This window comes from Psittacula echo (genome assembly GCF_963264785.1).
Source record: "Psittacula echo genome assembly, chromosome: 5".
NCBI lineage: Eukaryota > Metazoa > Chordata > Aves > Psittaciformes > Psittacidae > Psittacula > Psittacula echo.
The window spans coordinates 69,341,006-69,363,430 of NC_137739.1; the positions used below are offsets into that span (position 1 = coordinate 69,341,006).

Below are 22,425 nucleotides of genomic sequence, written 5' to 3' on the forward strand. Positions count from 1 at the left end.
ACCTCATCTATAATTGGCGCAAGAAAAATACAATATACTGCTTCTTTGTTGTAGGATTTTACTATTGCATGTACTTTTGTATGTACTTGCCAGTTCCCACATGCTCTTAGGGGACTTCCAAAAAGCACACGTGGATACCATTTCTTTTTATTTCTGTTTTTGCAAGAAGTCACGTAATCACCTGCATCTTTAATTGTTTTTCCCTAAAAAGATAACCATTGAAATTACTGAATGTTCTCCCTGCAATGGAAAGTTGCCTCTACCATTATATTTTCCTGCTGACAACACTGGTTGTGCATCAACACAGTAACTCTTCAGGTCATAAACCACTCATTTTGGGGGAATCTTGGTTAAGCAAAGGAGTAATTGTTTTTTAAAAAAATCTACCATACAAAATTAAGAGAACCATATCAGAAAATGAAATTTTTAGTATTTTTCACTGGCTTAAAAAACCCCTCAAATCACTGCATCTGAAGTAAATCTCTTTTCTGACAATTTAAATAATTCAGCAGGATTTCATCTCTTTGTGTAAGTTCCTTGAAAAAACAGGAAAATTTATCTTAACTAACTGTCAGCTTTGCAAGAGAAACCAAAAGGAGTTTAGACAGTCCTTGTGAAAGCTTATAGCTGAATAAGCCAAATTAACAAAAATACATATGTTCCTAAAATGTGTATTTAATTTCTTTGGAACTCGGTGTTTTTGTACTTTTAGTATTAGTCACATAGTGTGAAATCACACTCATTTGAGTTGATGAGCAATCAAACTTTGTCATGATCGGTCATGATTTTTTGCATAAGGGACTATACATCGTAGGCCTAAGACATAATCATACTTTCACTTTGAACAGATGTCACTTTTGAAAGCATTTTTATTTGTCTTGTCCTAGATGTCAGTAAATAAGTGGATTCTTTTTTTCATCCTAGCTTTTTACACAAGTTTGTTTTGTTAGATGGGAACATGTAATAAGTTGCATAACTGTAAAGCAGTCATACACTCAAATCAATAATCTGACGCACAAGACATCTGTAGTAGTTGGATAATTACAATATAAAACTATACTATCAGTCAATTTGGAATAGTGTTTTTTAAAATGCCTACTAAAGAAGTTTAGACATACCTGAGACTTCAAAAACAGTCTAAGTACAGCTTTGAAAACAGGTAATTCCTGGCTTGGGTGTAAGGCTCACACATGAATTCCTAACCTGCTCAAGGCTGGACCCCCTCACTGCTGCACCTCTGAGGCAGTCTGGAATGGAGCTTTTCATCCAGAGAAAGAACTCCCTCTTCTCATTTACCAAATCTGTCCTTTAAGCAAATAAGGCTACATTCATAGACACAGGCAACATCTGCTAGATAAACTTACAGAGCTATGGAAGAGAGTAGGGATTAAAAAAAGCCAACCAGCAAACACCAAAGAAACAGGGAAGCAATAAGCAGACAAGCTTTCATGTGCACAAGTGTTAATGCAGCCTGGTTCTCACGGTTTTCGCATTTGCAGAAAGCCCAAGCTTCAGAAGCTTGATGTATTCTGCATATTCTGGCAAAGGAGAAGGAGAAATAAACCCACAGGCACAGAGGCAGAAGGGACAAATATTCAAGGTTACCTGAAAAGGAAGCAGATTTGATGTTAGCTATTTGCTTTAAAGTACTTTCTTTTGTGCAAGTCTGCAGCTGAGTTCCGTCATTCAGACCAACAGCCTTGTTTCAGACACAGTGTTAAATGCCCTGCAAGTTTCATGATTCTTTTCCCTAGGAGAACATAAAAGAAAAAAGGATGCTAGAAGTGGTAGCAAAATCTGACAGAAGCCTTTCCTAATTTAGCAGAGGTTACATTATTGCCCATTTATATGTAGAAGTTAATTATATCACCACCAGCAAGTATCTCTCACCATTTGTAGTAACAGTTCACAAAATAAGTAATTTAAAATTCACCATCTTACAGACATCCTATTATTTCTGATGTCTCTCAGCACCTTAGAGGAATACATAGAGGGGAAGTATAGTATATTAACCTTTAAGTGATGCATATGTAACTAAGACCTCTTTGGACTAGCAAAAAAAAAACGACAATGCAAGGTAGAAAAATAAAGTGGGTTGTTTTTTTTTAAATGAACAAACATCCTACTCCCTCCTCCTCCCTCCCCCAAAAAAACCCACACAAAGCACACACAAAACCCCAAACTAACACAGAAGTGCAGCTACCCAGCATGAGCAGCTGAATTAGACTGAAGCATGCCAAGAAAGCTGTAGGGAGACAAGCCAATTTTGCACTGACCAGTCCTTGCAAAGTCAGACCAGTTCCAGGCACACATCAGTTCTGAACAGTGACACTGCAAGTTTCAGCAATACAAATTATTATACCTGCTGACGGCCTGAGCCAAGATACCAGGCATGTGAAAGCACATGAGGTTTGGCATAAGTTTTAAGAACATAATAAAACAGGATATATATTTCTGTTTAAATGCTGAACTACATAAATGCATACTTACCTAATCCTTTTCCTGTTAAGCCAAGTAGTCTCTACAAATTGCCCTAACCAGGGACAGCTTCCTCAGCAAAGAAATGCAACTGGCTAGATGCGTCATACAGCAAGATACATGATATGTACTTATACACACACCCCCACGTGCATTTCCCACATAATTTAAAAGTTACAGATAAATTAAACAAATTCCTACCTGTAACATGAGATTGATGCACGCTAAGAAAGCAGGGGAGAGCATCTTTTTAAATTCCTTACCATGCAATTGCTCATTGAATGAAAAAAGAGAGTGAGGAGGGACAGAGAGCAACATCCACAGCTGTTCAGACCTATGCATTTTCAACCACAGTTCAGAGCAGATTTTGGGAACTTTCCCAGAAGGACAAGATATTTAGTTATTCAACTCAATACTGATGTTCCCTTTACAAACCTTGAAACTGCCTGGCTTTCTGCTTTACCTTAAGGCATCTGCTGCCCGATTCAATGGACCTATTCACACACAGAGAAGCATCAAGAAAAATATTTTGAAGGAATATCTATTGCTGCAACAAACACTGCCAAATAAAACAGACTGTTATTTCACTGTGAGATATGACAGTTCACATTAATATTTGTGTCATCCTGAAGCAGCATGTATGAATGCAGCACCTTTCAGTTGAGTGGTATCTCTATTAATTAAAACATGTAATATAGTCTTGCTTCTTTGGTCCCAGCCACATCACATGGACTGAACTGGCAAGTGTCTATATGGTATTTCATCCTTTAATATGAAGTTATTAATCAAGCTTTAATTGAGGAAGCAACATTCAACTACTACAGCAACTACAGATGATCTGATGTAACACAAGAAACATGTTCAAATTCACTGAAGACTCACACCAGTTGTGTGGTGTCATTCGACTGAGTCAATATGCATTCAACTAGCAAGTCTGAAACATTTAGCAAAGTGATACCATTTTTTCCCAAACCAGATGCTTCTACAGTTCTTGTTGAAACTGTACGTTCAGCAGTCTCCTTTTGTGGAGGTGACACTGAAATGTCATAGAGTCATAGAATGGTCTGAGTTGGAAGGGATCTTAAGATCATCTTGTTCCAACCTGCCATTAGACCAGGTTGCTCAAAGCCCTGTCCAACCTGGCCTTGAACACTGCCAGGGATGGAGCATTTACAACTTCCCTGGGCAACCTATCCAGTGTCTCACCACCCTCACAATAAAGAATTTTCTTATATCCAACCTAAATTTCCCCTGTTTAAGTTTGAACCCATTACCCCTTGTCCTGTCACTACAGTCCCTGATAGAATCCCTCTCCAGCATCCCTGTAGGCCCCCTTCAGATACTGGAAAGCTGCTATGAGGTCTCCACACAGCCTTCTCTTCTCCAGGCTGATCAGTCCCAACTTTCTCAGTCTGTCTTCATATGGGAGGTGCTGCAGTCCCCGATCATGCTTATGGCCCTCCTCTGGACTTGTGCAACAGCTCCATGTCCTTCTTAGATTGAGGAATGTGTAGAACTGTACACAGTACTCCAAGTGGGGTCTCATGAGAGCAGAGAGGCAGGATCACCTCCTTGGACCTGCTGGTCACGCCTCGTTGGATGCAGCCTAGGATACTAAACATATATATCTCTCACATTTTTATGACCCTCCTTTGGAGATGTTCCAACACGTCTACATCCTTCTCATGTTAGGGGCCCCAAATGTCCTTCATGCCCCTTGCCCCCACCCTCCCCTTTTTAGGGGTTTGAGAATAGGAAGAGGATCATGTGTAGGAAGTAAGGTCACTTGTTAGAAGGAAAAGTCTGTCAGATGCAGAAAGTTACCCTCCATGTTCTGCAACTTGCTTAGTTCAAGACTACAGAAAACTACTAAGTTACTAGCAGTTGTCTTCCCCTGTGTTAGCACAGTGAACACTAACACATTCCAGAAAAAAAGAACCTTTTTCACCCCTTCTTGTCTACCTCACTTTTATTTTGGGGATCTTCCCCCGTACCAGTTTGTGAAGGTAAACATTTGTCATTCTAGAACAAAACCATACACTGTGCATGACCTATCCCTTTTCCCTGAAAATGTCTCATAAGCTTTAGCTTAATTATATATACTTTACAATGAATGTGAGTACTTGAAGAAAAAATACTGTCCCATGTTGCATTATCTTTTGTTATTAAAATAAGTCAAGAGGAAACCCTTGGTAAGAGTGAAGCATATTAATTACGACAAGACATCATGACATCAGTTGAGAGTTAAAGGCCATTAGTAATACTTTTTGTAGTAAGTAGTGCAAGAGAGCTAACCCATATGAGCAAATATTTGACGGTAGACCTCATTGATAAAACAATTCACTTGATGACATTTACATATAAATATACATAAATAAAAACCTATGTAATTTAGGTTTACAGCTAACAAAAAGAATGGTCTGAAGTGAATTAACTGTACCCAGCTGGATCAAAGCTCTTCTAATGATACTGACGTATATGGGGTGTGAAAAGCATAATTGTACAATTCTCAATTTAGTAAAGTACTACTCTATAAAACAGAATAATGAAAACAGCTCTTACATTTTAATGTAAAGTATAAAATCATGTATTTACAGTTATATACACTTAACTGAACTACACTGAGTAGCTCACAGTAAAAAAAAAAATCCCTTTTTGAAAACCTTTCAAAAAATACATCAACTGCAGGTATGATCAAAAGTTACTAAGTTAGCAGCTGACATAACATCTGTAGTAAAAATATATTTTAGGAAAATACCTGAAAAAATCTAAACACCAATAAACACTTTAAAACTATTTTTGAAGTAAAAATTGTAGCAAAACCCAGAATAAGCTAGCTAGGATAACAGGAACTATTGCATACTGCTCTTTAAGAGCCATGTAGCAACTTAGAACAGAAGCAGCAGATATGGTAGGAGTTTTGTGATATAACAAAGTGGAGACTGGCAGAAAATAGGAAACCAGTTATCCAACTTGTCTCCATTTATTACCATTTTTACTGGACAAAGTGTAAGAAAAAGATGTGAGAATCCCTCTCACTGAGCATATCCTCCATCAAAGGCTAAAATGATTGGTAAAAGGATCCCAATTTCAAGAGCCTTGGACCAAAAACTTAAAACACATTTACCGTATGTACTTACAGTTCAATGGACAATAGATTGGCTTATTACACTACAAGTTGCAAGTTAACTTTAAGAGTTAACACTATTTTGCAATATGAAGTGCTTTTTAATATATATATCTATATAATATATAGATATTTGTAAAATACACGTGCAGATTTGATAGAACTGTGGAAACAGCTTTCATGTCTTTTCTTCCCATTAACAGACTTTTATCTCCTAGATAAGGAGTTTCAGGATTCAACAAGGATTTCCACAATATGATCAAGCTCATTAAGATCAGATTTACAATTAGAGTTAGAAGCTGTAGTTGTTGGAGAAGAAAATGTTTCCAGCCCATCACAGTGTCCCATTTTTGTGTTGCTCATCATGCCTGTTAACATAGTATCAAGATCATAGTAAGAGTTGTCAACTTCTGAAAACAGATCTTCAACAGAATTAGGACTTTTATTCTCCAGTGTCTCAAATATTTGATCTAATGATTTTTGAAAGTTTCCTTTATTTTCTTGTGGGTTCTCCATTTCCCACACATTGCTCTGCAGGTTTCTCGGAGCTTGCACTGAAGAGACTGTTGACATAGTTTCTGAATTATCTTGTGCCTGATCACCCTCAAAGTCTTTATTGAAAGTACTATAGCCTGGAACATGCTTTCCCTCAGCTTGTTCCCTAGATGAACGACAAAGGATATCTGTTGAAACAAGACGATCCAAGGATGCCTGCCCTGTACTCTGTGTGTTTATCATCTGCCAAGTCCCATCTTGAGTCATTTCCTCTTGGATCTGCCGTACCGTGTTGGCTATAAGTACCGAACGACAAAGGTTAGGTTCAACCAGCATGTGACACAGCTGAAGTTTAACCAAGGACATATCTAAAAGTGACTGCCGCTGAAGATTATATGAAGGAATAGCCTTAATACCAGCCAGAGTTCCTTCAATGTCTTCTTCACCATCAAAACATTTTCTCTTTAATCCTCGCACAAACATCGTGTCCTGTCAAAAAAAAAAAAAAAAAAAAAAAAATAAAATATTCTTGTACAAAGCGAACAGCTCAAGAGGGGGTAAGGAAGGACTGAAAAACAAAACATAAAAAACTTATCTTAAACAGCAAATTTTGTTAAGATAGAAACATGAGAATTGTCATACCAGGTTACAGAATGGCCAGTGTGGTACAAGAGGGGTCAGGACTGGGTCCCAAAGACGGCACTCGGGAACCAGGGGTGAGCAGGTCCACAAGTCATGGCATCAGAGAGTGGCAGGGGCTCCCAGCTCCTGGCTCCCATTAAGCTCCACACTTCATGGAACTCAGGAGCCACTGCTTCGCACAGAAGCAAACATCTCAACGGCTGTATTTCACTTATTGGAGAGGCAGCTTTTCCTCACTCCTCCTGAGTTTCTACTGGCATGCATAACCTCTAATTTTGGAAATAAAAATACAGCCTGGCACACCATCTTCAAAATATTTGACCTCTCCAGAACATCAACATGCCTAACAGAGGAACATGGAAAAAAACAGCATGTGCAGCATACTTGAAAAGGTTAACTTATTTTCTCTACAGAGAGAGTAAGATCTAGGTTTGTTCCACAGAACTTGAGACATTCAACTGAGGTGCCTAAAGCAGTCCTTCTGGTTCCCTTACTCAGGTGAGTAAATTAACTGTGTAATTCTGACATGAATTGTGCAAATGGATAGGGACAGGCACAGCCATCCTCTCTATGGACTTCGGTACTTCTTTCACAGTCGACTATAATAAAGCAAAAATCCTGTATTCCTAGTTTTAAGTTCACCAGCTAGAAAGTGGGGTGCACGCAGGCTTCTCATTATTTACACCTCACCTAAAAATCACTTGCTGAATTTCCCAAGGTATGACTGTGAAGCCCTAGCCTCCAGGTCTTGTTCTGATCTGCACTAATTTTGACAACACTACCCCATGCACATACAGCAGATGATCTCTTGAAATACAGTGTTTTTTAATTTATTTTTTTTTTTAATGTAGTAGACCTCACTTCTTTTAGTCTTCTAAAAATTAGGCTGAAAATGAAGCTAGGAGTTGATCTTTACATTTATTCACCTTTGTTATGTTCCTTCTAAGTCTTCACTGCTTAGAATTCCTCTTTGGCCAGTATTTGGGGATTTTTTTTTTTTTTTTAAATGCAGTGACCCAAACAAGCCAAAGTTTTTCAACTAAAAGCTGATAAACCCAAAATACTATTGCAGTGTCTTTCTGTATAATTTTCCATTTCCCTTGGTAAGCCCTAACCTCTGCCTTGCTTTTCTGGTTGCTATGGTATGTTCCACATATTTTCAGAGAGCTCTTTCAGCTTTTTCAGTCACTAAAAATCCACCGAAGTGCAACAACATCGTTCCTTTCAAAATACATTAAATACTTATCTACTCTGAAAACCTGGTGATAGCACAGCAGCTAGATAAACATTTGTTCTGACTCTGTACAATGCTTCTTATATTGCTGTATATATCCATGGATAAACCTTTTTTGGATCTTCTGACTCTTGAAGATTCTTTCTACTAAAGGTACAAAACTTCTTAGAAATCATAATATGCAGACATCATAATATGCAGAGACTACAATATAGACTTGGTCTTACGGTCATTTTTCATAGACTTCTCAAAACCTATCCCTGATTTACCAATACATTAAATGCTTTGGAAATTTCTTTTCCTTTTTTATTCTGTAACCTAACCTATTTGCATTACTCCCATTAAATACAGCCCAAATTTTTACTTGATAGTGCCTTTTCCAGCTACCCTCCTACTGGAGGACATCCCATTTAATTTTCCCAAAGTCATACATACAGTAATTTCTAAACACACAGACCTCCCCCCATGTAAAACTTCACCTCTAGAGACATCTTTTGGCACTACTAATTGACTGTATGATTATGTCATCAAAAATTAAACACTTTGTGCAGAGTTTGAAGCTTCTTTTATTACAACTTATATTCTTGTGAAGAATAATTAACACTTTGAATATTAAGCTGGTTCTCATACATCTACCGTTTGGCATTTAAATGCCTTCTAAGACACACCAACAGAAGAACAGAACACAGCAGAAAACCTGAAAACCTAATACATCACACACACTTGGGTGTGTGTACAAGCAGGGGAAAAAAATGTTTATGGATTCTGAAAGATACTCCTTCCACAGGACTCACTGGAATTTTTTGCTGTAACACCTGCAATCAGTAACTCTCATCATAAAAACAGTTGTCACCCTGTTCCTGAGACCACACAAAATATTAGATTACAGCTTCATTTAAGAAGCAAGTATTACATACCAGTAATTGCGTTTGATGTAGTCCTTCCTCTTCTCCCATGCTACTGAGCAAGAGTCCATACAGTAAAAGTCAGAGCACCACCTACCAAGTACCAGGAAGCAAGATGTCAGGCAAGTATAGGAGATGCAGGAGAAAATAGTTTCCCATTTCCAGATCTTACACACCTCCCTTCAACTGCACTACCTTCACAACACTCCTACAAACTTGAGTAGTACTATTAAACCAAATTTACAGCTACAGCACAAAGGTGGTTCACCCAACAATATCCCAAAAATTTGCAATAGGAGAAAGAAACTGCTTGTCTAGTCCCAGGTTATTACCCTGACCTTCAGACCAGCCTCTTCCTTATCCCTACATCTTTGCTATTTAAAGAGCAAACAAAATCTTTAGCGATCATCTGAAAAATTTAAACACACTCAAACGCATACTGAAAGCAAGTCCTCATTACTTTCATCACAAAACTATGCAGTATTCACCTCTGTTGTACAAACCTATGTCTCTCTGTAGCATCTAAAGAAAAAGAGCAAGAACACACAAATACAAAACTGAAACATAGCAAAACCAGGGAGAATTTTCCTTTACCAGCACAGAAACTTTATGACTAAGTTTTACGTTGAAATATGACAATAATGAAAGTACTGACAGTAATTAAAATATTGTAACTATGAAGGCTGAGTTTTTAAAACACATTTAAGACAAAATAAGATTTGATATACCAAGTACAATTACCAAACACATGCAACAATTCCTTTAAATAGTGAAACAAACAAAAAAAAAAAAACAAAACTGTTTCAACAGGCTACAAAAGCTTATACAATAAAATATGAAAGCAATTCAGATACTTCTCTAGATATGTCTGTACAGTACAAGACAGTTCAGTGTCTGCAACTGAAGTACATACCTAGAAAAGAAACAAGTAAAGAGGATGCACATGGACATAGAATTATAGAACAGTTAGGGTTGGAAAGGACCTTAAGATCATCCAGTTCCAACCCCCCTGCCATGGGCAGGGACACCTCACACTAAACCATGTCACCCATGCCTCATCCAACCTGGCCTTGAACACCACCAGGGATGGAGCATTCACAACCGCCCTGAGCAACCCATTCCAGTGCCTCACCACCCTCACAGTAAAGAACTTCTTCCTTACATCCAATCTAAACTTCCCCTGTTTAAGTTTTATCCCATTACCCCCTGTCCTATCACTACAGTCCCTAATGAAGAGTCCCTCCCCAGCATCCTTATAACCCCCCTTCAGATACTGGAAAGCTGCTATGAGGTCTCCACGCAGCCTTCTCTTCTTCAGGCTGAACAGCCCCAACTTTCTCAGCCTATCTTCATACGGGAGGTGCTCCAGTCCCCTGATCATCCTCATGACCCTCCTCTGGACTTGTTCCAACAGCTCCATGTCCTTTTTATGTGAGGACACCAGAACTGTACACAATACTCCAAATGAGGTCTCACGAGAGCAAAGTAGGGGGGCAGGATCACCTCCTTCGACCTGCTGGTCATGCTCCTTTTGATGCAGCCCAGGATATGATTGGCTTTCTTGGCTGCAAGCATACACTGCTGGCTCATGTTATATTTCTCATCAACCAGCACCCCCAAGTCCTTCTCCATAGGGCTGCTCTGAATCTCTTCTCTGTCCAATCTGTAGCTGTGCCTGGGATTGCTCTGACCCAGGTGTAGGGCCTTGCACTTGTTTTTGTTTTCTAGTAGTAAATTGTTTTTGAAGAGTGAGTGCTCTCAGATCTGAGGTGAGTAAATGGTTGACAAGGGGCTTGGTCGGGGGTGAGGAGGCACAGAAAACATGTTTTCTTCAAGAAGCTGCACACTTGTTAAAATACCACAACGAGGACACCCCCACAAAACAAACAAACAAACCCTCATAAAATAACCCAAACCAGCCAAAATACTTTTATTTAATCCCAAAATATTCAGACTGAAATGCTGTTATGTCATGGAAACTGTATTTTAACCAACCCATAGTCTCATCCTCATCTGCAAAGAAACTCACAGCAATATTCAAGACAGGGTCATGAGGCATCTGAACCACCACTCTCCAGTGAGACACCAAGATATCAAATCAATAAACGTATTTCACCTTGATGATGGTATAAAAGTTGTGGTTATGCTTTCAGAACATTCTAGACCTGAAGTGCAATCTCTTTGAGAGCCTTTACATGGTAACTGAATCCCGAAATTTCTACTTTAGGGTAGGTGACATGGGAATAAGCTTTGTTTAAAAACCTCAACTGAACAACCTCCCCTCCCGTCAACAACTACAGATAAAGATGATGCAGTCATGAGAAAAATAACTTAAAAATATCTTCTGATGCTATTTTGTATATCTGACGATTTTAGAGGAAGACGCTTTAGCTGTTCACCTCCCAGAATAGGAGACTGAGACAGGAGGGGACTGTTGATGGAAAGCACAAGTTATTGGTAAAAGAGCCATTATCACATCCATAAACTTGAAGACAGCGGATGTTGGCAGTCCAGATCAGTGTGTAGTCTATTAACACATTAAAGAAGGAAACAGTTTTCCCATGGAATTTAATAACATGTAAGGCCTGCTGCATATGATTCGAGGTTCTTCCCTAGAGCAATAAATAAACCATGTGGACTTCTGTTAGCATAAACTTAAAGATTATTCCCATCACAGCAATTATCTCCTCAGATTCTATTAACTGGCATACCAGTGTACCTCAGAACCCAAGTTCACAGTTAAAAAAAAAAAAAATAAATTAACTTCATAGCCATTATAAGATGCAATTAAAATCTTGCAAATAAATGACCTCCCCCAGACTTTGCTGCACTATCGCCAATAAGCACTCATCTCAAGAGAATGCTAAATTTAAAGCCTAATTAATTAAAATGTAAGTACATTTCTCTATTGATTTACGTATTAACATACTCAAAAAGGCATTAGCCATTGTGTAAAGCTTCTTGGTACATGACAGCAAGACTGCTGCTGCTGCTTTAGAGTCATGGTATTCAAAATCCACCGCTAATTTCAAGCAGCATCTGTCTCTGTCCAAGAGGCAATATCTAGACTAGCTGTATCATCTCCCTTCTTCCACTGTTATCAGAGTGTCAAGAGCCCAAACCAAGTGTGTTAAACTTAACCACTGTTTGAAATAGCTGTACAAAAAAAGCTGTCAAGGAGACAACAGCTATCCGAAGCATAATACAGTAGGGAAAAATGAGTATTAGAAGCGCAGTATTATGGAATTCATTAAAAGCTTTGCTTTTGCGATTGACAATTTCCCAGTCTGCTTTACAAAGAAGCTGCTTGAAATTGGATCCAATTCTTACTAAAGCATCAACTTAAACATTCCAGATTTGCACTCAGTTCAGAGTCGTGTGCTAATATGCTGCCAAAGATACACTTGAGCGCTTAATAGAAAAAGTAATTTCCCAAGAGTTGGAGTACGAGGAAATTTTACAATGTTCATCTTTATGAGAAAGCAGACAAGAGATACCTCGGCTAGTGCTGGAGGTTCACTTAAGCAGAGTGCTGTTTCTTTTTGTACAGCCACAAATACTGTGATGATAGTTAGCAAGGGAATATAAGAAGGTGTTCTTTCTACCACTCTAATCGTCAGTCCAAAACTGAGCCTTTATAATGATTGTGCGAAGAAGTCAAAGCTACGTGTAATAGTGAAAAGAAGATGGAAGGCCAGGTACTCCTCTTTAGGCATGTGTATGTATGGTGATGTTCAGTTCTAAGCTGGGCTACAGACACAGCAGAGGGCTAATAGGGTCAGAAACATCCATATTCGGACTTGAACAAAAGCACCTAGAGCTCCTATAAAGCACGGGGGTTGGGTGTCTCTCTCCAACCCCAGTATAGGGGGCTAGCAGGTACCTATGCAGGACACGACGGCTTCGGGAAGGAGCACTAGCTCCAGAGGAAGGGCAGGCTAGGAAACTAGGGCGACGGCAGACGGTGCGAGGGGCAGAAACTTCGTCGAAATGCAGGCGCCCGAGGCCGGGACGCTGGGGGGGGTGGTGGGGGAGGCCGGCCCGCCAGAGCCGGAGGGGAAAGGCGTGCCGCCGGGCGCGGCCGAGACGGGCAGCGAGCCCCAGCGCACGCTGGCTGAGGAGGGAACGCGGCAGCGGACGAGGCGGGATCAAGCCGCGATGCGTTCGCCCGGGGTGCGGGGGGAGGTCCGCAATCACAGCACACCAGCGGTGGCGGGCAGCGGCGCCGGACAGGCGCCCGAAGGTGGAAACGCGGGCGGTGCGTGTGCACCAGCTTAGGAAGATTCCGAGTAGAGAAGAGGAGTGCCCGGCGTCCGAAAGGAAACAGGCTCCCTTGGCTCACCAGTCCCAGCCCCGGCCGGGAACGGCCCCAGGCGGCGGTTACTCATCGTCCCGCGCTCCCGGCAAACGGCCCGCCGCCATTTTGAATCGACTCCCTCCTCCGCGGGTTCCGCCGGCACCGGCTCCCCGCCCGTGCCGGCCCCACACTGAGCCCCGGGTAAGGCAGGTGGGCCCAGGACACCGCGCCGCGCCCTACCCAGCCTAGCCTACCTACTCACCGCCTCGCCACTGCTGTCGCCGCCGCCTACCAGCGCAGAAACCCCCGCTCTCGCCTCACCGACCGCTGCGCGCTTCAGGGGGGGAGGCGTGGCTGAACTCCACGGTTGGCCCCGCCTCCCCCCGCCCGCCATTTTATTGTCAAAGCCCACAAAGGAACTCGTTTCCTCCCCCGTCTACTCTCTGAGAGGCGGGCCCTCCCCGGAAGCCAAGCCTGCAAGGAAACGGCGGTTGCTATTGGCTGTCGCCAAACCATGCAGCCGCCGGTCGGCACTGCGATTGGCGGCGCGGTTGCCATGGCTCCCGGGCTTTCCCGCCCCCAGGCCCCGCCTACGGGAGGCTCGGGTTGCCATGGCGCCCGAGCTCTTCCCCTCGGCCGTGAGAGGCTGGCGGCAGGCGGAGGCGGGGGGCGAGGCGGAGCAGCCCTGATTTCAAACTGCGGCCAAGGCCCTGCGGCGTGTCTGGGCTGCAGGCCACGGGCTCCGGCGGGAACAGGTTTAGGCCTTGCCCTGCTGCAGCCCACGGGGCGCCTAGGGAGCTGCAGGCGTGACGTGAGGGCGGGGGGGCGCCGTCTTTCCCGCTGGGCCTGGCTGTTTTCTGCTGTCGGGTGCCACTTCCTTCCAGGCCGAGAGCCCCCAGCTCCAAACACGGCCGCCTCCTCCCCTGGAGCTCCCGCCCCGCGGGGGGTGCCAAGCCTCATGACTCCATTAGCAAGGCTTGTGGCATTTCCTGTTTGGGCCTGGCCTCCCAGGTCTCAGAGCCAGAGCACGGGGAAGCCGCTTCCTTGGGGCAAAGGGAAAGGCTAAGGCTTTCCACCCTTCAGGAATCTGCCTCTCCAACCGCCCTGCTGAACGAAAAAAACCCAATCAAACATAACAACAAACCCAACCAAAACAAAAAAAGGCCAGAACACCTTCTCCACCCCCCAAATGCTTTGGACGCTGTTGTGACCTCCAGCTCGATGCTGCTGCACATCTGCAAGTACTTAGTCTGAGCGAGCGTTCCTCAGTCGCATTCCCGCTCTTGCAGCTACGTGCCGCTGTCTCCGAAGTAGCCAGAAAGGAGTGGGGCCAGGACGTAGCCGCAGGAACACGGCAGCTGCTGCAGCAGCCTCAGGCCGGTGGGAGGTGTGTGCTGTTAGCGGTGGGGCGGGGAGGGAAAGAAAATGGGGAAAAGGGATCAGCTGGTCTTGTGGGTGAAGTTCAGTAGGAAAGGCTGTAAAACAACCGAGCAGTAGCGTGATACGGGAAAGCAGGAGGGGATTAACACTTCCATAGCAAAGCGCGATCTGCTTTTGGGACAGTACAGGTTGTGAACTGCAGTGTTTTCCCCTTGGGTAAGTTCCCCTCACAGTTTCTTGCAGTGGGCCTATGCCATCATGGTGCAAAAATATGAGTCAAAACTTTGAAAGAACAATACCACAAAGAGAGATGTTCTCATGCTCTATTCAGCTTGACATTGGCTTCTAGTTTCGTTGCAAAGAGTACAAAGAGGTAATCCCACAACAGCTCCTGCAAGAAACTTTAGCCTTTCTGGACTTCCCTTTTGAAGCAGTGCGTGGGGTGTTCCCTGGAGGTGCTCAGCTAGAAGAATTCATTGGTATTGCTCTTTCTAGTGATAGCATCATCTATATAGTAAGGTATATAATTACCCTTTCTTTACCTTTATATACATATATATACACACACACACAGAGTGAGGGGGTCTTGTAATTTTTGTTTTTGTTGTGGGTTGTTGGATTTTTTTTTTCTCACAATAAATTCTCCAGTGAAACAAGAGGATCTCTGATGGCTTAAAACCTGTATCATCTACGTTTCTGATTCAACCATTGAAAGAAAAATTGTGAAAGGTTCTCAGCACTCTGTCTTCTTTGAAAAGCTGCGAAACTGTCTTGTCGAGGTATGATAAGATTTGATTATTCTCAGGAGGAAAAAACCTCCCACATCTCACATGTGAGAAACAAAACTTGAAAAGTCAAAATGGAAAAATCTGGGCAGACCTATGCAAAACAATGCAGCCCTAGAAAGCAAACAATCTCTTGTAAGACTAAAAGTGTTATAAATAATTTAATCTAATTGTAAACACAATGTGACAAAGATCAAATTTTAGCTATGCACTAAAATTTTTCATCCTCCTACTGATTTTGGTAAACAATTTTAACACCAGAGTTAAAACAGGTGAAAACCTGGTAATTTCCTAAGCATATATTTTGAGAAAGCTACCTCAGTGCATGAAACTCTCACAGCTAAGATAATCTGCAAGCAAAAGCAGAACCAATGCCTGTGTTGAAGTTCTAGAGGCAAAGCATGGAGCAGAACTAAAAAGAAACGTCTGCCAAGCAACTTGATAGGGGAAACTGAAATGAAGACAATAGCTGCACACACACTCACACACACACACAAAAAGGGAAATTACTGGTCAGAAATGGCAGGAGACTTTTAAATCAAAAAGTGATTCAGAATGTTTATTCAAAGCTCCTAGACAACTGAGAGGCACTGCACCTAGTGAGACAGTGCAGAGCAACCTGCTTGCTGATGAAATGAGTAATACAGGTGATGGGGAAGAAAATGATGTAAATCAGCTCAGCAGATCTCTCATAGGAAGATGGATCACTAGTGGCACCCAGCAAAATCTCCAGAGCAAGTGGCAATCCCAAGGGGATTCAAAAGAACTGGCAGCCTTTATAAAAGTGTGATTGTCAAAGAGGGGTGAATGGGATGTCCTTGTTGTCTGAAAACAGGAGGTACAGGGCTAGTTTAACAGGAGCAGGCATTGCCTTGACCTCTCTGAGAGGGTCCTAGGTGCAGATCCATCCTTAGCACATGGTGGGGCTTATTTGAGCTGAATGAAGCCTCTGCTGCATAGCTAGAGGACTGAGTCAGGTGGAGCAGCTACCCTGAGCCCTTTCCCTTGGCAGGGCCATGGTTAGCTTGTGCTCGGGGTGGATGAGGGACAGATCCAGCTTCAATCTGTGAGAGCTGCATGTTCACCCAGGCTCCAGCCATGCTGCCTTCGCCACAGCTGAGCAGCAGCGGCTGCGCAAGCTGTGCTGGCAGCCAGCTCGGGCTCTCCCCATCCCACAGCCTGCCTGTGCTGGCAGAGCCTCCTCGCCGGGAGCCGCGGCCTGCCTCTTCCTCCGGCAGTGGCTGGTACTGGGTGGTGTGACCTGCGTGCCATGCTCATTGGAAAGCAGCCAGTGCTCCCAGCCCCCTTCCTTCCCTTCTGGAGCAAGCCTGTACTGGGCTGTGCTTGATGCCTCTGGAGCTTTGCTGCTCCTTTCTCAGAGCTGCTCAGCCCCTGCTGAGCTGGCCAGACTTTCGCACATCAGCAGTGCCGGGAAGGCAGGTTCAGAGTTGGACAGTGTTTATAAAACCACAGAAATTAATACAAACACAATGGCCCAGGAGCAGGGCTGGAACTGTGCTTTTGAAAGACAAAAATAAAGAACTAGGAACTAGGCATGACTCAGCCCTGAACTGGAAGCCATGAGCTGTCGTCAGTGCAGTGTTGTACTCTGGCTAGTGAATCTTATTGAGAGACAAGGTGTGTTAGCTCAAGCTCTGTGCTGTACTGGCGGGACTGCGTGAGATTTGGAAGTTTTGGCTCTGATCCTGCTGGTTCAGAACGGGGACAGAGCTTGCTTGCCTCTGCCTGCTAAAGGCAACGTGGACTTGCTCTGAGTCTGTATTGTTTCTCTGGTAATTACTGTTTGATTAAAGTACTTAAGATATGTTTGTCTTTTTAATTTGGCTCCAGAGTAGGGCAGGAGGCCCACTCATAATGTAGCATTTCCTTTGAGCCCAACCTGGCAAATTCTGATTACTTGTGAGATAGGCAGCATTATGAAACAGGCCTGAGTGCTTCTGCAGACAAGCACATTCCTGCTGCAGAGCTAGCCTAAAAAAATCCAGGAGCAGATGGAAGAAAAGCTAAGGAGGGTAATTAAATGTGGCTGTTCCCTAAGAAGTAAGCCTGTTGTAGCAGCTCAGGTGGGCCCTGTAAGGCAGGTACAGGATACAACTTAATTGTGTGAGGTCTGCAGTCATGGTGCACTGAATTGAAGAGAAAGTGGTTTTATATTGTTACAGCTTGTTAATGTGTGGACCACCAATGATAGCTGGAAGTTCTGCTCAGCCTTCAGTGAGGATAAGCTTCTCCTTCACTGTTCTGAGCCTGGTAAGGCTGTTGCTCTACCTGTAGGAGGGGGTTGAACAAAGAACAGCAGGCATCTGATGCGTGTAAAACAAACCGAAGCATTCATAGTAAGAGAGTGAGCATTTGTGGGCTAACTGTAGCTTGATGTTGGATGATAATGATGCTGGCATCAGATGTTAGTGGCTTACAAAATGAGAATAGCATAGTCAGAGCACTCATTACTCCAACTAATCCACACCAGATAATACATGTCTGAATATGGCAGCAGTTGGCTGGCTATATTGGCTGAGCTGGGTGTTTGTGCTAGCGAAAAACCTAAAAGCAGCAATAAACAGGTGATGGGAGGGAGGGTATGTGGCTGTCAATACAGCAATGGCAAAGAAAATCTGTTCTTAGGCAGAAATCTGTCTGCCTCAGGCCACCAGCCTCAGGCCTTAGGTTTTATGGCTGTGGTCATCTGATCTATCTGCTAGGAGGCCAAAGGGATTGAAAGTGACATGAACTAAGAAACAAGTCTTTTTTAAGAACTCGCACAAATTAAGAAACTCTGTGAGCTAAAACCACCAACATGGTGTTTATCCAAGTCAGTTACTAACTTTATGGAACCGATAATAAATTGCTAAGAAGAGGTATTAATACGTTTTGACTGAAGGAAATAGAGTGGAAAAAAGACACAGGAAAGCTATTAGACTTGTACTAGTCCTCAAACTTTTAGCCTACCTGGCTAAAGTGGATGTATTGGAGTTAAGGACTCTTCACAGGCAGCTGTAGAAGTTGTTGACCGTATTTCCTCTTATGGTGGAAAGAACCAGAAAGAAAGAGTGCTCTCATATTACAATATTTATTTATGCTCCTCAACCACTTAGATGTGCAAAATAAAAATAGGAGTGTTTTCAGCAAGATTTACTGTTGCCAGATAATTTGGAGTAAGTGTTCTCCATGGTGGTTGATATACAAAGCTGAAAAAGCCAAAGGGACACAAAGCATGCTTGAGAAATTCCAGTCATGAAGCCACATAATGTGTATGTGTGCTGGCAGGCAGGGGCCAACAGCCAGTACGTGCGTTTGTGTTGGTAGTGGACATCTGTAGTAGGAACAAAGCCCAGATGAGAGGAAGACTTTAAAAGCGGTACCTAGTGAGATGCTAAACCACAATAGAAACCTCTAGTGGCAAAGCACCATGCACTATACCAGGCAGCAGAAGTCTTCAGATTATGCAGTAGCAGTCAGCTAAGAGGGATTTTAAAGTGCTGAATGTTGTTTGAGGTTTTATTTTAAGGCTTCTAAGCCCTCTTCTGGATCATCATGGTAGTTGCGTTTATGTTTATAAGGGGCAGGATTGTTTTGTTGTTGCAGAAGTGTTGCATTATTACAAAGGTTTTATAATAACTACAGGAACACACCTGCTTCCTTCATAACAAGGATTTTCTTCTAAACATACATTTTGGACACTTGAATGCCATGTTGTCTGTTGCTGCTTAAAATGTGTTCCATATCTAAGCATAAATACCATAGGGTATGACAGTTGCTATAGCAACTAAGCATCTACTGTTAAATAGCACCCACAAGCTCAAAAAACATGTGCAACCTGTCACTACATGAGGTATTCCTTTCTTTGCAGCAAGCTAAGTACCATATTTTCGTCTCAGCATAGTCTGTTTCTGATGAATGTGTTTGTGCTCTACATGTGAAGATCCTTTTCCCCCCACCAGCTCTACCTTTCTTTGAAAACTGCAGATACTGGAAGAACAAAATAGCCTGAAGCGGTTGCAAGCTGAAGAAGTTAATGAATAATTCCTTTTTCAGATATCCTTGAACATACATTAGAGTGTGGCTTTCAGATTTTTTAGGCCAGATTTGAGGCTTACACCTCTGCTGTTCTGCATCTTTTCATATTACAGTGTTTGAGTCTTGAAACCAGCTTTTTGGAAGGCACTGTGCTTTTTCTAGAAGCCGTGTCACTGAAAATTACAATACCAGTGGGAAACAAATCTCTGCTGTAGTGGCAAACTGGAGAGTTATAGTTCAAAAGCACAGTTAAAGCTACCAAAACTTTTAGGAGTATGTAGATCAGTTATTTATTTTTAGGCTTGCCTTAAAGTTGTTAAGCATTTGGACCATGAAAAATAGAAGGAAAAAGTAGAAAAATAAGAACACTGAGTTTCTTATGCAGTAGTTTAATTCTGGTGGTTGTGACTTTGGTAACAGCTGTTGACAGCATTAGTTGTTCTACATTTTCCAAAAGAGAAATGTGATTTTCTATTGAATAAAATTAAGCATTGGTTAGAGAAATATGCTGGTTATAGAAGTTAACTCTTTATCTGCAAGTTAAAATGACCCTCTGTGCTCCCTGGAAGAATAAGTGAAGGCTGTGATGGCTTGTTGGACTGTTTGGGTTGTTTCCAAATTATGTTTTAGAGTCTGGTGAATTGATAGGTTAAACTGGAAAACGTACTGTATCCAAAAGTGAGCATAATTAGGTAAACTAAGATGCAAAAAAGAATATTAAAAATGTGATTTTTTTACTGTATTTTTTCCTAAGAGAATGATTGCTAATGCTTGCCTGCCTGATCTGGTTAAAGGGTTAGCCCAATTAGAAGCATGAATACGAACATACGTAACAGGCTGTGAACTGTTCTTGTTCTTGTTCTCATCCTGTACCATGATGGGAATGACAGCTTTGACTTTTAGAGCAATAAGGGAATGTTAACTCATGCCTCCTGGTGCTCTGTCAGTAGCCAGTGGTTTCCCAGCAATCATTTCAACATGTCTAATGTTAATGGAATAATAAATGTTTAATTGGCCTTACTTTATCTGGCTAACAAATAGCACTAAATGCCAATAGACTTGGGAGAAAGTCCCCTGTGCTGCAGTGAGCAGTGGTGTAGGACCATGTGGAGAGTGGTTAGCTGAGACAGGGAGGCAAAGTGGGACTCCTGAAAGAATTGGTTAGAATTTGCTGGGTGTTTAGTTACCACAGGGGCTGAATGCCTTAAATGGTATGTTTATGCAGCCCTGACACTTGCATCCTTTCCAGGGAATCATGAACAGATCCCTGCAAGTTCCATCATCCTCTATTTTTTATTGTGTAATGCAAGGGTATTCTCTTTCTCCTTTTCCTTCCATGATTCTTCTTGCTTGCTTTCACTTCTGTTTTTTTTTTTTGCTTCTTGTTTTTCTGTGTTTGTAGCCAGCTTTTGAAAAAAGTTGCATATTTCTGTCATAGCTGGATAGATATTAAAACCCAGCCTTGTGTCTGCCTCAGCAGCTGCTTGTATGGTAAGCATGAGCATAAATACACACAAATCATCTGTACAGACTGATTTACCTAGCAGCACAATGTCTTACAAATTTATGATTACAGGCTGTGCACTTAAGAGATACAAGAGAGACTGATTTTTTTTCTTCCATTGTGAAGTCCATTGGCAGCAGGAGAAATACGGTAGAGTCTGGTGCCCTCTTGTGACTACATTAAACTCGTGGGAAAAACGTCATCCCCTGACTTAAATGTGATCAAGATTGAATTACACTGGAAAGCACAAAGAAATTTATCCAAAACAAAAGCTGGAAGTATAGCAAAAGGGAATTGATCTCTCAGGATAATTTCTGAAATGAAACTTCTGCTGCATGATTCAGAATAGAGGCAGAAGACTCACAACCCATAGTTGACTGATGTGTTGAATGTTTCATTGATTTGTTGCTTTCATGAAAGCTTTTCTTCATGCTAGTCAATTAGACATGATACTGAAGCATGGACAAGTCAGGATGATACATTAGTATTGCTTTACATCATGGAAGAATATGTCCAAGCTACATTTCTACATAAAAATACAAGAGATTTTTTTCTCCAAATTGTGAAGGTTTGAAGTCATTATGATCTGAAACTATGGACCAGCAAAAAAAGTTCAGATTCGCATTTCATTTTCCACAGCTAGTTTCACAGCTCTGGTTTAACTTCACGTAGATTTCTTTGTAATGGTATTCAGTAACTCCAGAGAGTTTTTTTTTCTTTGCAGAGTGTTATTTTTAATCTTGGGATTTGACTAAGAAACTGTTCTAGTATCTGAAATTGAATGCTAAGAAAGCAAAAAGACAAATATTTAATATAATTTCCAGCTTTTCACCTCTCATTAGAAGGGATCATTTCTGGTCAGAAGAGGTCAGAAGAGGGAGTGAATCATCCTTGAATGAAGCAAGCAGAGTCTACTCAGCCTCCTATTAGGGAAAGCCCCTTGCTGAGTTGTAAAATCACACGTGTTTGAATTCTGCTTTTGTGAATACTGAAGTTACCTGCTGACTTTTAGTTTCCCTTTCTATTATTACATTACATTCTGTCAGTATCTGCTTCATACTGGTGTGTACAAAGGAAGTTCCACATTCGCCCCCTTTTTACTTGTTTCTGATAGAAACTTCAGATTTGTACTTTGCCTGTGTAGAATCTCCTGCCTTTTGTTGACAGGCCATTCCCGCAGTAATAGTCAAGACAGCAGGAAGTTAGTCATACTCCTGAGTTCCCTTGTTATTTAATGTACATTTTCTTTCTGTTTTACATATTGCTGCATCTAGTTTTGAGTTTAGTTTGAGGGTTGTGCATTTGTTATCTTCCAGACACAGCTATCACTGCGAACAGTGCAGTTAAGTGCACCATTCCACTGACAGCTATAGACTGTCTGTTTGCCTAAGCCTTATTTTAGGAAAGATTTGAATGAAAGAATTAGAGGTAGATAGGAACCATACATGCAGCTAAATGGAAAATTACAGGGTTTTTTTTATTACCTCATTAAATGTCCTTTACCCAGCATTTTGTCAAGTCACCTATAAATGTCAAACAT

General features: G+C 41.9%; 1 protein-coding gene across 7 annotated transcripts; it reads right to left on the reverse strand.

Moving 5' to 3' along the window:
* Nucleotides 1-2,523: 2,523 nt before the first annotated feature.
* Nucleotides 2,524-13,564, reverse strand: CDCA4 (cell division cycle associated 4). 7 transcript variants are annotated; one of them, XM_080617514.1, is made up of 4 exons: nucleotides 13,441-13,564; nucleotides 8,894-8,974; nucleotides 5,890-6,589; nucleotides 2,524-4,092 (listed from the first exon to the last, which is right to left on the reverse strand). In XM_080617514.1, the coding sequence occupies exons 2-4, from the start codon at nucleotides 8,930-8,932 to the stop codon at nucleotides 4,085-4,087; spliced, it is 747 nt and encodes a 248-aa protein (XP_080473640.1). In that variant the 5' UTR covers nucleotides 8,933-8,974; nucleotides 13,441-13,564; the 3' UTR covers nucleotides 2,524-4,084. The 7 variants fall into 7 exon arrangements, with proteins under 7 accessions (XP_080473640.1, XP_080473637.1, XP_080473635.1 ...); XM_080617511.1 differs by lacking the exon at nucleotides 2,524-4,092 and adding an exon at nucleotides 6,743-6,911 and having other exon boundaries at nucleotides 4,308-6,589; nucleotides 13,441-13,483; XM_080617509.1 differs by lacking the exon at nucleotides 2,524-4,092 and adding an exon at nucleotides 6,743-7,011 and having other exon boundaries at nucleotides 4,308-6,589; nucleotides 13,441-13,460.
* Nucleotides 13,565-22,425: the final 8,861 nt, after the last annotated feature.